General features: G+C 37.2%; 1 protein-coding gene across 1 annotated transcript in view; it reads right to left on the reverse strand.

The window, feature by feature from the left end:
- AR (androgen receptor) overlaps positions 1-16,518 on the reverse strand; it is a 195,472-nt gene that overhangs the window by 13,326 nt on the left and 165,628 nt on the right. The window contains exons 4-5 of the mRNA XM_056130004.1: positions 4,323-4,610; positions 890-1,034 (exon numbers count right to left, since the gene is read on the reverse strand). Coding sequence (XP_055985979.1) covers positions 890-1,034; positions 4,323-4,610 — 433 coding nt within the window. The remainder of the gene's footprint in view (positions 1-889; positions 1,035-4,322; positions 4,611-16,518) is intronic.

A 16,518-nucleotide genomic window follows, 5' to 3' on the forward strand; every position in this document is an offset into this window, starting at 1 on the left:
TATTTATGTTTTAAACATTCAATGTTATTTCACTAGAAACACCACCAATATGTCATTAGCTCTTCACCACTGCTTGTAGATTCCTTTTTATAATTGCTGCCAACATGCACTAGACTAGATCCATGACCTTGGGTGAGTCACTTAACTTTAAGAAGCCAATTTTATTCATCCATGAAAAATTAGTGGGGAGGGGCGGGCAGAGCAGAAGTACAGCAGGTAAGGTGATTGCCTTGCATATAGCTGACTCAGGTTACATACTCAGCACCACATATGGTCCCATGAGCCCCACCAGGCTTCATCCCTGAATTTAGAGCCAGGAGTAAGCTTTCAGCACCTCTGGGTGTGGCCTAAACTCCCCGAAAGTTAAAAAGATTAAGTAAGGCAATCAGGTTATCATGAGAACTTAGCAAGACTAGATTTAAAAAGTACTTTGCATCATCCTATTCCATATGTCCTTGCACAAAGGAATTGCTCAACAAATTAATGACTGGCAGTAGCCATCAGTAGTAACACAAACACTAAATTTAGCCCTACTACTTCTCTGTTTCTTCATTCTCCATGTGGTTTAAGTGGAGGGGAAAGACATTTACATGAGGTTCTTAAAAAGTTTTTATATTATTTTATAAAATTTATATAAATTTCTATATTATAAGGAAGGTCGAAATTACCAGGTTTAGTGGAACAGGATGGCCTGTGCACCAATCTATTCTTTTCCCACCACCATTTAGCCTTTCAGCCAGGCAAAACATTTCTCAGCATGCTGGCCTCTACTGTCTCACATGTAGATCGAATGAGCTAACAACCACTGTTATTTCATTGTACAATTGAAACAAAACAGATCTAGCCAAAAGGTTGTATTTATGTAAATCACAAGCCCATAAGCACTTACTCATTGAAAACAAGGTCAGGGGCAAAGTAGAGCATCCTGGAGTTGACGTTGGTGAAGGACCGCCAGCCCATGGCAAACACCATCAGCCCCATCCAAGAGTACTGAATGATTGCCATCTGGTCGTCCACATGCAAGTTGCGGAAACCTGGAGTTAGGGTAGAGACAGTGGTCAGATTTGGCACTGATCAGCTGGAACTCAACTGAAAAGTGAATTTCTAGAATAGTATATACAGCTTCTGAATATCTCTTTATCTCATGCTGCAGAGTAATGGGAGAGTTTATATACATGTTTATATGTACGTATAAACATACATGTATATGTTTATATATAAATCTATATAAAGTTTGCATATATATACATATATAAATCTGTTTCTTCCCAAAGATTTTTAGCTTCATGAAGACAGGGACTATCTCTTCTCATTTATTTCGCTCTTACTACCACATAGAAGAGTTAAGTTATTCAAGTAAGCATTTGATGAATGTTAATAAAATGTTTAAAGATCCTCACTTTTTAATTTAAGAAAATGCTAATTGTATGATTTGATATTACCTTCTTTAAGTTCATGGAACATTCCTGCAATGTAGAATAGGTAGAACAGATATGGCCAAGTTTTCAACGGTTTGTAAATCCTGTTAGCCTTCAGTTGGATACTTAAAATGTTACCTCAGAGATCAACCCCTACCAGCGAGTTCATTTCTACCTTTTCAAGTGTACCCATAAGTTATCTGAAATTTGGCTTGAATGCCTGTAATAATTTGGATGATGCTTCTTCACTGTTGATGTTTTCATTTGCCCATTGTAATTACCCTAGAGGATGATCAATGTTACAAGTTGTCAACAAGGAACCTAAAAAGCAGGTAATTTAACAGAATTCTCCATGGTCATATTGTCTACATGTGGTCAACTAGAACTAAAACCAAGGTGTTCTAATTCTCTTCTTCAGTCTACAGTTGTGATGGTCTCAAACCAAGAATTACCAAAGTCACTAGCTGTTCTTAAGTCTATTCTATTTATTCATGTTGTTCCACATAGTTGATATTTGTGCTCTTAAACAATCTATTTTCTTTCTCTTTTCACTTGGTACGAATTCTCCCAGATACCAGGGTTTAGTGCAGTTCCTCATAACAATACCCTTTGCTAAAGTCTTAGTTCCCAATTGTCTGCTTTCCATCTGTACTATAATAATAAAGAAGCCAGTGCCTCCGATTCCAGAGTATTTCATGTCTGAAGGCTTTCTGTGACATAGACGACCTATATTGATTTCTTCACTAGAAAAAAAAGTAAGAACCAAGTAGTTATGGAACTTCCAAGGATCTTTTGGGTAGAGAAGGTTGGGATCTTGAACCCTGAATCTCTGTAGAGGGAGTCAAAGGGAAGCAGGATTTGCCTTGACTGTTGATTAAAAAATAAGAAGGTACATAGAGATTTAACTGTAAAAATACAAAGCGAGTTGTCAGTACTGATTCTTTCCCCAGAATATTCCAGAGACTTAACAAATGTTTTTAAAAGCATAGTTTCGCAGCAATACTAATTAATGGTTCTAGGTGAGAGCTATTTAGCACTTAAGTTTAATCACCATGAACACAAAAACAACAATGCTGGTTAATTTTTTTAGATATATAATCTTATTAGAATATTTACTATTTAATATCAATACTTTGAAGTAATCTCAGATGTTAATTGCTATCAAGGAATGACTGGACGGATGGCTGGTCACAGATTTCCTTTGGCATAGATTCATCCAACACTTAATCAGCATCGTGGTAGGTTATTCGGAAAAACAGAGCATTATTCTCAGGTTTTTAATACTCCAGTTTAGGGAGCATATGACTTCTTGGAGCTCCAGTGTCTTCTATAAAATACTGGAAATATATATTTTAAAGAATTATTCTCTTTATCTATTTTAAAGGACTCTATATCTATTTTAATGGATTCTTTTCTTCTTTAAATGAGTTTTTTGTTTGGGGGACCAGACAGGCATTGCTTAAGTGTTACTCTTGGCTGTACACTCAAGAATTACTCTGGCAGTGCTTGGGGGACCATATGGGATGTGGGTATCAAATCCGGGTCAATCATGTGCAAGGACCTATCCACTAAACTATTGCTCAGGTCCTTATTTTAAAGAAATTCTTATTAAAATAAAATAACACATAGGAAACTACTCTTTTCAACATATAAAATTGAATATCAGTTGTTAGTAGAGGGCAGTTACTCCATAAGAAAAGCCTTGGTTGATGATGTTTCAAAAGATTCTTTAAATCTTAAAAATGATTATAGAATCCTTAGTATTTTGTGAAGCATTAAGATACTTTAGGAGTGCACTGAGACTTCTTTGGGGTTAATGAGGGTGAGTCTCTGGCTTTAAATCAACAAAATACACGTGTATTGGCTTTATGATTTTGAGAAACAATGAGTTGAGTTATTAGATGAAAATTCAGAAACCATTGGGTAGAGGACCTTTAACGTTTCTGTAGCTCTAATATTTGAATAACCAGACTGTTCAAACGGTATGCAGCATTGTGATTTCCTGATCATTGAAGTAGTGAAGCACAAATTATATATTTTTCATTCCATTCACTATCACTTAATATTTCCACCCACTATAATTGTTAAGGTAATTTAAAGATCGCTAAGAGTTCCTTGGAGCAAAATTTTTAAGCTATCAATTTATTCCAGGCTACTCTTCTCTTATTATGTATATGAAGAAACTAAGATCCAAAGATAGAAGGGATAAAATAATCAGACTCAATACTTGAAACTAAATGTTCTGACTTCCAGCCCAATTTTATTTGTAACATAATATATTTATTATTTTATATTATAATGAAGGGCTGGAGCGATAGCACAGTGGGTAGAGCATTTGCTTTGCAAGTGGCCAAATGGCCAACCCGAGTTCGATTCCTCCGCCCTCTCAGAGAATCTGGCAAGCTACTGAGAGTATCTCGCTTGCATGGCAAAACCTGGCAAGTTACCTGTGACGTATTTGATATGCCAAACACAGTAACAATTGTCACAATGGAGACGTTACTGGGCCTGCTCGAGCAAATCGATGAACAATGGGAGGACAGTGACAGTGATTATAATGATATTACTTCTAAATATAACATTGAAGACAGAATAACATCTAGGCATATATATATATATGATTATTTGGTGATCCTGTGTGTATATATAGAAGAATCTTTAGGCATATACACATATGATTATGAGATCTGTGATTAAGGGAAGTTTTGCTGAGTGTATCTGTGGGTTAAATATGAAATAATCTTTGTTATATCCATCATATTTAATGTGATAATTATGCTAATTGCTTCCCCACAGGGATATAATAAAGGCTGGATGAGTCAAGAGTCAGGAAAGAAACAAGCACGGTATCTGGTATGTAGGATTTCCCCCTATATCCCATTGCCATATTTCCCTTTTCCTTACCAGGCAAGGCCTTGGCCCACTTGACCACGTGCACAAGCTGTCGCTCCCCTAGTTCATTGAGACTAGAAAGCAAGGCTGAAAAAGAGTCAGGCTTGTTGTTGTCATGGCCAGCACACACCACGCCTGGCTCAATAGCCTCCAGAACATTCAGAAAGATGGGCTGACACTCAAAGCCTTCAATGTGAGATACTGTCAACTTTGGGGTTTGTTCCTCAGTGGGGCTGTTGGCACTGGAAGATTCCCCTTCCTCCTGTAGTTTTAGATTGCCAAGTTTCTTCAGCTTCCGGGCTATTGGGAGAGAAGGGAAATTTGAATATATTACCAATAGCCAAAATCACGCAGTAAAGAGAGATTGTTTGAAAGAATGAGCAAAGATAACAAGAACTTTAAAATGTTCTGGTCACAAATACTAAAGTACTTAATAAAAATGTCAGTTTTAATACTAGTTCAATAAACAATTCTTCATTTCAAATACCTACTGAATTAAAACTTTCTTATTTCACTTTCTTTCTGCTCCGCATTGTCAGAGAGATGTGGTATATATTTAGGTCACTCCCTGCCTAAATGCAGTTATCAGTATTCATATCTTTAATCTTCAATGAAATGATTTACTAATATATTCATGATTCATTCATTTGACATGCATTATTAGATTTTTGCTTATGAGTTACAGAATGGACATATGTTCTACACTGGTCTGATAGAGAAATAAATGTCCACAGGCAATTGTGAAATAGGTGAAACTGGTAGTGTTGACAAGCAATTATAAAAAAAAATGTGAGAAATAAATATCCACAAGTAATTATAGAATATGTGAAACTGGTAAATATTTTAGCATACGTACACACATATATTTATGCATGTTAATAAATATTGGATTCAGACAGAACAATGTCGGTGTGGCACGAAGAAACTGTGGTGGCGGCCACAGCATTACCACCTGTCCCAGCCAGCTGAGTTGCAGAGCTGTCAAGCATGGAGCTATTTCAGCAGTGCTCACAGTGGCTCATCCACTGCAAGATGCTGTCCGCCAACCACCAGTGACTTGGGACTCGGCTCAGGTGTTCAACCTGGCATAGACCCTCGGAGATGGGGTCCTGCTCTGCCAGATGCTAAACAATCTCCGGGCTCACTCCATCAACCTCAAGGAGATCAAGGTCGCAGATGTCCCAAGTGCTGCCAGGTGCAGGCAGGTGCATATTTGTCAGCGTGCAGAGCATTACAACATGCCAGTCGACCAAAAGCTTGTAATCAGTAGACTGGGAACACCTGCAAAAGAGATTAGGGGTCTCTCCAAAAGCCTCCATACCTCTTGGAGAGCCTGGCAAGCTACTGAGTGTATCCTTCCCAGAACAGCAGAGCCTGGCAAGCTACCGGTGGTGTATTTGATATGCCAAAAACAGTAACAATGATGGGCCTCATTCCCCTCACCCTGAAAGAGCCTTCAATACAGCAGCTTTGGGAAGGACGAGTAAGGAGAGGCTGCTAAAATCTCAGGGCTGGGACAAATAGAGACGTTGCTAGAGCCCGCTTGAGCAAATCAGTGAAAGGGATGACAGGTGAACATAAGATACAGTAGTCTCTCCTACCATATGTAGGATCGAAAAATTCTTTATATCATATTTGAATGGACTTGAAAAATTATTTTACCAGGCAGAAGATATTAGAATGAACATAAATAAATGTACTAAGGAATGTTTGGGAAATAGAGTCTATGCACCTGTGGGTAGAGTGACTATTAATGAAGATAAAATCAACATTGGTACCTTATTTTAAAGTACAAATATATACATATAAGTTTATATGTATGCATTTAGATGCATATAAATATTATATATATATATATATATATATATAATATGGGCTGGAGCGATAGCACAGTGGTAGGGCGTTTGCCTTGCACACAGCCAACATGGCCGACCGGAGCTCGATTCCTCCGCCCCTCTCGGAGGGCCCTGCAAGCTACCGAGATTATCTTACCCACATGGCAAAGCCTGGCAAGCTCCCCATGATGTATTTGACATGCAAACACAGTAACAAGTGTCACAATGGAGACGTTACTGGGCCTGCTCGAGCAAATTGATGAACAACAGGAGGACAGTGACAGTGATATATACTACACTATATCATATTTAGAAATCTGGGTTCTATCTTAAACTCAATAGACAAATACAGAATGTTTTAAATCAAGAAACTGATACAATTATATCTATGCCTTGTACATCATACTAGATTGCTAAAGAAAGAGACTTAATGGCAAACCTGTGAAAGAAAGAGTAAACTTGTCCTTTGCTGTTTCTCGAGAAATGAAGAAGTACAGTGACTTAGATTTGTGACCCTCCCTTCTCTCTCTCTCTCGATTTTCTTCTCTCTCCATAAATTAACACATTCATAGACACCTCTAGAAAGCTCGATGAAGATGGAAAATTTGTCAAGAACCCTTTTCATTGAAGAGGATATGGTATTGTTTTTTTTTTAGAAATGCCCTTGAATGATCCATATAATATTTAGACTACCAAGTCTCACTTTGATCCAGTAAAATGCAATTTCCTGGTATTGCTGTATCTCATTTAACAGTATAACAGCTTCAGACATTGTCAGAAATTACCCCTATATGTAAGTTGCACTGCCACTTACATTTTGATAATTTTAAAAAAGTGAGAAGATAAGTTAAAGAGTTGACATTTCCTATAATATCAAAAAATAATAAAATATGCTTGTGTGGGAACCATGTTAGGAGACAATTACTAGAACAAATGCTGGAAAAATTACTTAAAACAACAATATTACTGATCTCAATCCTTATGACCCACCCACCCCATTCTCACATACACAATTTAGAGGTCCTTAGTCATCCTGATTTTTATTTATGCTATTTCTGTAGCATTTAAATATAAATAATCAATAAGTCATAGCTATGAGTTTTAGCATAGTCAGTTGCATTATAGTAGATCAAAAATCTCTATCTCTAATACCTTTAACATCATAATGAGGTAAAAAACAAATAATTTATTTCCCAATTTAAATGCATAAATACAACAAAAGCATAAGTTTCTGGCTCCTGAGGGGAAACTATGCTAATAAGGAATTGATTTTCAGTCCTAAGTAGTTTCAAGTCTTTTAGTATAAACACCAATGATAGAGTAGCACTGTAGCACTGTCCTCCCGCTGTTCATTGATTTGCACAAGTGGGCCTATTAATGTCTCCATTGTGAAACTTGTTACCTTGTTACCGTGTTTAGCATACTGAATACATCACAGGTAGCTTGCCAGGCTTTGCTGTGTGGGCGAGATACTCTTGGTAGCTTGTCGGGCTCTCCAAGGGGGCGGAGAAATCGTGTGCAAGGCAACCGCCCTACCTGCTGTGCTATGGCTCCAGCCCCAATGATAGAGTAACTCAGTAAATTAATGAAGAATGGAGTTTGTTCGGACCAACAAATAAAGGAAGAGAAAATGGGGCCTTGTGGTATCAGGAGAAGGCAGATAAGAAGTTAAAGACCCTGGAAACTGAATTCCAATTGCAATATAACATAGTCCAATAACCATTTCTACAGGTCAAGGACAAGTCAGTAATAAGGAAATATGTACATCTAAAGTAAAATCTCATCTATCAGAAGGACACAGGCTAGTAAGTATTAAATAAGCTAACCTATATTCTCTCTGATCTAATGTGATATCTTGCTTTCTGGTGAGCCTAGCTCCTGAAACTAATACAGTCTACTGAATCTAGTCCCCTGGTGTAGAGGTAGACCTCTTCCCCATCACTGGTATTTTCTGGCTTTGAGATAATGAGTTTACAGACCACGTACTATCACTTCCGGCCTTATAAAGGGCAGTAATGTAATTAGCTATAAGTTGAGGTAAATAAAAGAAATAAGAATATTTTTTTCAGGGCCTCCTACTTGTCTCGTTTTATGAGCACATTGTACTTGTAACTCTACAATGATTTTATAAGGTTGAGAATTTTCCCCATCCTTGTTTTACATAAGCTAACACAGCTATCAAGGAAGTTAACCCTATATTCCAAACCTGATCTACTGATTAAAACTGCTATGTTCTTGGTACTTTCTACTATGCTGCCTCCCCAAGAATTTAGAAGCGCCAAATCTTACTTTTAGTCTAATACCAGAGTTGCAGAGGGGGGTGGAAGCTATACTATCTCTGCCATTTGTCTTCACCATTTACTCTAATATTAGCATCAAATTCAGAGGAGAGGAAATAGGAAGCTATGAGAATACTTCTAGTCATATTCTAAAACTGAAAACAGATTTGGGGCACTAAAATGGTACAAAGACAAATAATTTGATAAAGCAGGAAGGGTCCTTAGAAATGATCTAATCTGTCAATAGATTAATATGATGTTAGAATCTATAAAGAAAATACAGTGGTGTGATTTGGATGGGTTTAATAAAAATGTTAAGAAATCTGAACTGGAATTAATGTCTTCCTATCCCTGCCATTTATATGTATATGAAACAGACACATGCACTCACAGAAACAAACTATAATAATAAATTACTATTATATTTATTTTTCCTGATACACATCTGTGTTCCAAAGTTGATTTCAGTGTTTTCTACTTCCCAATTATTCCACACTTTCAAGTCACAGATGTTAGATTGAGGACAGAGAAGGTTACACTGCCTAATAACAGAACTGAAATAGAATTAGGGTTCTTATTCCTAGTCCAGAGCTAGAGCAATAGCACAGCAGTAGAGCATTTTCCTTGTGCGCAGCCAGCCAGGCTGAGCCAGGTTCGATTCCTCCGCCTATCTCGGAGAGCCCAGCAAGCTACCAAGAGTATCTTACCCGCACGGCAAAGCCTGGCAAGCTACCTATGACCTATTCAATTTGACAAACACAGTAACAAGAAGTCTCAAAATGGAGACGTTATTGGGCCCACTTGAGCAAATCAGTGAAAAACGGAAAGACAGTGACAGTGACAGTGTTTCCTAATCCAGAACTTTCTGCATAACATATATGAATATTTTACTAATAACTATGTGTCTCTAACTGCTATTCTGAGTTCCTTCTAGATTTTAACTGTCCAATCAATGTAGCAGCCACTAGTCACATGTGACTACCTACAATTGAACTTAAATGAAATATTATTAAAAATACAAGTCATCAAAAATATAAGTATTTACTTTCAGAATCCACATTTCAAGTGTATGAAAGCCAGTTCTAGTAGCTATCACATTGGACATTGAAGACATTTCCATTATTTTAGAAAGCTCCATGAAAAGGCATTGTGAATATAAACTGTTCCCTAGGGAAGCTGTTCTTTTAGTATACCCTATTCACTCTACTGAAAAAAGCAAAAAAGTACCATACTCATGCTATTGAAAAAGAAACAAAATCCTAGCAACTTTTATACAGTTGAATACAGGGGTTTTTCAAAATATGAAGGGACACAGAGTGATTGGTAATGTACAATCAGTGAGGTACATTTTGTCACCTCCACTTTCCTGCCAGTGACTCAGATCTCAGTGGGGTGATGACCGAAGCCAACACATTACAAGTAAAATCAATATGTGCAGAGACTGTGGGGAGAATCTATCAGGAAGAATTTATTTTCCCTCTCTGTGTAGTGCTAATGAAAACTTGGATGTTATGTCATAGCTTCCTCTGAGAAATATGTAACACCGTAGCACTGTCCTCCCATTGTTCATCGATTTTCTCGAAAGGGCACCAGTAATGTCTCCATTGTGAGACTTGTTACCATTTTTGGCATATCAAATATGTCATGGGTAGCTTGCCAGGCTTTGCTGTGTGGGTGGGATACTTTCGGTAACTTGCCAGGCTCTTCGAGAGGTACGGAGGAATAGAATCTGGTTCAGCTGCGTGCAAGGCAAATGCCCTACCCACTGTGCTATTGATCCAGCCCTGAGAAATATAAGGCAACATAAATTGGAGAAAGAAAGTTAAATTCCCGGTTATCTCCAGGTAAGGGCCAATGTGTTGCCCCTTGTACATAGTGGCCCAAGCAAGCTGCATCAGGTGTTCTGGATTTTGTGCCTGAAGAGGGTGACTAAAATAATTAAAATCATATGATTTTTATCCTGCCATGAGCTACTATATCCTCTCTATGTAGCAGAGGCAAATATGTTGCTAGGTAACTTGTATGTTGGATAATGAAGCTTGGTAATCTCAGATGTTACTTAATGTGCAAGATATTTATTTTCTTCCTTGAAGGCAAACCCAAGCACCTCCCATTCATCTGCACCTGAGCCCCCATGTCATATCTAATCCTTCAGGTAAGATACATGTCTCTCAGCCCCAATTAATGGCAGAGACTTACTGTTTAATTTAAATTAAGTGGTGAGCCAGAAGAAAGGGGATAGTAAAGGGCAAATGTTCTAATGTTTGTGAGTTGATATGCATCTATTCCACGTGTTTCAGGCTTAGCTCCATGAAGACAAGAAAGGGTGCTTTCTGATGAAGTGCTTCTCTGTCCCATCATATCTTTAGGGGACTGGTGCAGACTCTCATATAATGTATAGATTATGCTGCCTTCTTATGGAGAGTGTAGTTTTATTTTAATTTTTAATTTTTATTAGTGAAACACCATGAGCTACAGTTGTAGACTTACAAATTTTTGTGCTTGAGTTTCAGTTATACAATGATCAAGTACCCATCTCTCCACCAGTGCCCATTTTCCACCACCACGGGCCCCAGTATCCCTTCCCCCCATCCCATCCTGCTTCTGTGGCAAGGCATTCCCTTTCGTTCTTTCTCCTTTTGGGTGTTGTGGTTTGCAAAAGAGGCATTGAGTGGCAATCATGTTTGGTCTATAGTCTACTTTCAGCATTCTTCTCCATCCTGGGAGGATTAGTACCAGGAATTTTGCTTCATGGCTTGAGGCCAGCCACACATGCTAGGGGAAATAAAGGGTGTTAGGAGAGTGTAGTTTTAAACCTCCTGTTTTGGCTGCCTCTACCACAAGAGCTTTACAAAATCAGATTCAATAGCACTACCCCAAAGAGGGTTACATGTGATTAATCTGTAGATTCTCTAGTCAATGTCACAATTAAATACTGTTTCAGTGCATTTCTTGACACATCAGTATAGAAGCTTTTACTTATATGTGTAGGGGAAAGACAGTGTAGTTGAAGAAGTTTCCAAAATGAGAAAATTTCACTGCTTCTGTTGAAGTTCAAGGATGTTTCTCTTCCTTATATTTCACCATTTGGAGAAATTTGGGATATAGAAAAATCACTCTCTTTAGTTGGTAGACTTCTAAATCTCTCTGTGATTTCCAACTCTCTGGCGAACAAACACCATTTTACAATTATAAATAGTCAAAAATCATTCTGGATACAACTATGAAAAAACTGGGGAGATGTTATTAAGATCAAAATTTAGTAGAATTTTAAGAGATGTTGTCTTTGCTGGACCTGACCCAATCTAATGAGGCTTTAAAAGGAATTGAGTATTTTCTGAAAAGAGAGTCGTGGATTCAATTATTTGTTGTGTGGTAGAAATCTTCCTGGCTTAAGTGCTTATTAATTGTGTCACTTTGGCCAAGACACAGTCTCTGTACCTCAATTTCCTCATCTGGAAGGTGGGGATAAAATGACCTAATTTATAATGATGTTGATGAGAAATAAATGCACTTGCTTGTGCTCACAGAGTACAGAGAAGATGAGATACGAGAAAAATGCACTGAATTTGAGGAGACAGCAAGTAATGATGGTATAGAAATTCTAAAATTTTATTCACATTAAAAGCCTTTAAATTATTTATCTTATAAGATAAGTAATCTGGAACAAATAGTTTCATTTTGCTTCTATTTGTTTTCATATCAATAGAATGGTGGCAATGTAAAATGATTACCGCATAAGACCGTTGTTAAAAGGAAATGAGATTATTTCAGTGAGAGTCCTCTGAGTCCTTTAAAAGTGTATGCCAATCTGCAGACTGCATCATTTTCTTTTTTGTTTGTATGTTTTCAGGCCACACTGGCTGTGTTTAGGGCTTACTTCTGGCCCTGTGTTCATGAATCACTCTGGTGATCTTGGGGGACTATGTAGAGTGCTTGGGATAGAATCTGGGTCAGTAGTTTGTGAGGCAAGTACCCTAGCTGCTGTGCTGTCTCTCTGCCCCAACTACATAAATTTCTACAAATCTCTCTCTAGCTAGAAAAAATTCTGAAAAACTGCTAACTGTAGAAAACCTGTAAGAAGTATAACCTTACATCTCAAATCAAAGGTTGAGGATAGAACTGACAAATTTCAGAATAGTAAGGTAATAAAAAGATGTTTCACAAAGTTGTATATTTTCTTAATACAATGAGTGTACAGAACTAAGTACAGTTTGTATGTCAAGAAATGATGTCTTTTACTAGTTGCTAAACGTCATGTCATTTGATGGTAATTCCCTTTATGTCAACAAACTTTCTGAAAAACTTAACTACAGTTTCCAGAGATTGACATAAATTAGAATAGTAGAATCAGAAGTGGAACAGTCTCCAGACATTAATCTAGTAGTATATTAGAATTCAAAGAGCTCTAAAGGTTTATTTAAGGGTTCCAGAGAGTAGTTTCTGAGCACGTGATTCTAATAATAGGGATTTTCTTTTCAAATCAGAATCAGTGCTTTATTTTATATCTACATTTGGTGCTACATAAAATTTTGTTTGAAGAAAAGATTCCATGGTTAAGAGCATGTTAGATTGTTCCAGATCCTATCTATTTTTCCTCTCCTATTTAAACCAGTCTTTATTTTATTAGATTTTTTCCTTAATTTGGGGGCCATATGTGGTAGTACTTAGAGGACTATGCTCTGTTGGGCTTGGAGATTGAACCTGGCTCTCCAGCATGCAGAGAATATGCTCACCCCTTGAACTATCTCTTAAAATTCTTATTTTAAAGATTCTTATTCTAAAGATAGATATATGGGAAAGCTAAGGCCTCCCTCAGGTTAAAAAGATAGAGGATGGCACAACAGGATCTAGAATTGTGCATCTTTACTTTTAGGTATGTTTTCTACTTCATAAGTATGAATATCATGCCAATGAGAAGGGTCAGTTGAAGATGAGTGGGAAAGAACTATGAAAGGAACAAGAGATGAAGTATAGTTAGTACTTGGCTAACATAGTAGTGAGAGATTTGTAAGGGGTACATCCAAGTTTAAGTGTACACTAATAAAGAATATGCCAGATTCTCTTAGGCAAGAAGGCTTCTTGGTCCTTCCCCCAAAATCCCTTTTCTATCAAATTTCAATTCTGAGTCAGAGGAACGTCCAGGAGAAAATATCACATTTTATCGTTTAAGGTTTATGTTGGAATATTTAGTCTAATGGGTTTTAGTTCATAGAGAAGTAAACATAATTAATAATAGAATGATATTCAGTGCTGCATATCCTTGCCAAAGCACAGGATTTGGCAGAAATTATTTCCAAGTTTCTTCTCCCTGACTACTGAGCCAGAAGATAGGGGCTCACTGTTTGGATGCCATTCTGTGTGAGGGGCTAAGTCATTACCAAAACTATGCTCATGTGTAATTGCAGAACCTGGAAATGCTTTAACATATAGTGTTTTCCATTGGAAAAAGTAACCACATAAAATTAGAGCATACAAGATTCTACAATTACATTTAAACTAACATTAAAAACAAATGTGAAACAGCCCATGCTGAACAGGTCAGCCTGACCTGGAAAACAAACTGGAGAGAAAAAAAAGAAAGAAAAAAGGAAAATAGAGGAAGGCCCAATGTTAACAGACTAATTCTGTCAGTCTGTTCTAAATAAAAAAATACCATTGGTGTATTAATGGTGTTATAAAAAGAAAATTCACTAGCAGAAATATGCAACATTCAAACAAAATGAAAACAGTTAAAAATAAACCATATGTGCCTTTCAATTCTCATTAGGGAAAATCTTACTCGTTTGGGGATTATAACTAGGCTCCGAGGAGGGTAAAACTTCCTTCCCTCCTGAAGTTCTTCTTTGGCTTTTCTCCAGTATGTTGCTGAGTCAGGGGAAAGTGGGGGTAAGGGAGTGTGTGGGCATACACATACATGCACGAAAAGAAAGTGAGGACACTGGAGATGGAAGAGGGAGGAAATGCAGACTTCAATCAAGACAGGGAGAGTGGTCCTCACTTTGATACTTTTTGACCACTCCTTCACAAAATCCAAATCTATCAGGAAATTTGTTTCAATAAACCACTCTGGGTCTGGGACAGAGTGAGCATAGTAAGAGAGAGTATAGCACTATGTTACAAACTTTAAGTGCATCTCCTCTTGAGTCAATACACAGTTTGAGGAGAACAAGACCTCACCCCTGATGGAGATTCAACCTTTCCATATAAGTGATCGGTGAGGATAGAATTAAGATGTGAAGTCTGATTCACTTTCCCTATCTTCCTAAATGTAACATGAAGCAAATTAAATGACAATGGTTCTCTGCTGTTATTTCCTTCCTCTTTATGAAAGGTTCAAGCATGTTTTCACTTTTGAAGACAGACACTTAAACTTTGAGAAGAGGGAGAAACCATATTTGAATCTATTCTTCTAATCTATTCTTCTAAAGAAAGGACCTGGTTGCTTCTTTGGTTTATTTCTCCAGAAAATACATAAATATAGTATTTGTTTACTGATCTTCTGTATATATATGAGGCCTAAGGTTAAGATCTAAGTCCTTGGCAGTGGTTCAAGAGAATAGTGGTAAAAGAAACTAATAAATTGTTTTATAATGAAGAAAAGTGGCCAAAAAACCTTAGACAGGCTCAGTTCTTATAAAAGGGTAAAAGGTAGCATAGCATCTTCAGGTGGTACATAGTGGAAAGTGAGCAAGTGAAAAAAACCTTTGCTGGTTCCACATGACTGCGATCACATATAATTAAGAACAATTAAAAAGCACTCTGCTAATGTTGAGTCAGATTTAAGGAACAGAAATCATGATACTCATCACTATATGAATGGTAATTGTTACTACTTCAAGAGGTAGTTCTTAAAACATCTAAGAGATATGAAAACACCATTGGTCTCACTTGCAGTCCCCAATACAAATATATCAAACTCTATATTGAGGAGTAAGAACTAAACATTAGACTTCAGATACTTTCAGACTATCTAAGAGAGAATCCTCTAGAAACTTTACTCAGAGTGAGGCAAATCAGTCTTTCTTTATCATGCGGTTGTTTAGAGATACCTGCAAGTGCCAACATGGAAGTTTTTGTAAGATGATAGACACCGTTTAATATAGCAAATTAAAGATGGTCTAACATCTAGAAGGTCTCATAATCAGATACCTAGGTCAGATTCTCTGACAAAGAAAGTAGCATGCAAAATTACAAGAGGTGCTGGTTGCACTAGGGGTTCGACTTTTCTCTTTTCCTGGCTGTAAAATGAGTGGGGAGATAAAAATCATTTTTTTGAGTTGGGTCTTTTCCGCCTTTCTTTTTGCTTTATTGATAAATATGCTAAAGAGTGATACATATATTTCCAATTAATTCTCTGAACACAGTGGTTAAAGAATTTTATAACTTTTTATTGAAGTTCTGATTCACCATATTGTTAATGGTGGTTTCTTATGAAGAAAATTACAACACCACACCTATAACCAGTGTACCTCCTCCATTTACCAAGTTCCTTTCAACACCAGTTTACTTGCTATGTTACCTTTGGCCCTTGTTGCTACCTAGCTGTGTATCCCTAAGTCCACAGTGGTTTAAGAATTGTGGAAGGGTGGGGAAGAGAGATATGGAATTGGGAGAGGAATGGAATCAAAAGTCTCATTACATCAATTAGTGTCTATTTAAGACAGTCTAAGCAGTCTTCTGAATTATTTGCAGCAGCTAAACAATCCCATCTATACATTCATTCTAGAGCTGAAAATACTTAAAAATTAATGTCTGTGTGCTAACATCTCATGAATCAAAGCTTACATGCTTCATATTCTACTGTGGGGAGAATCCTCAGTCTCTTTTTGTTTTACTGTGGCCAGCAAGAGACTGAGAGCTTGGGCCAGTGACCTTTTTATCTTGGTCAGGATCCAGATTTTCTCCTTAGATACAAATACAAGTTGAAGCTTTTCTATAAATGGTTTCTTGAGGAGTGGTGTTTACATTTATTTAATTATTGAGATACAAAGGCTGAAATGTCCTTCAATAGTCAATTTTCACTTCAGCTGCAGACTCATTGACCCAAAGAGGAATTAATTGGGTAGAGGAGACATTTCTATGACTGGCTTA

This window comes from Sorex fumeus, unplaced genomic scaffold (assembly GCF_029834395.1).
Source record: "Sorex fumeus unplaced genomic scaffold, SorFum_2.1 ptg000073l, whole genome shotgun sequence".
NCBI lineage: Eukaryota > Metazoa > Chordata > Mammalia > Eulipotyphla > Soricidae > Sorex > Sorex fumeus.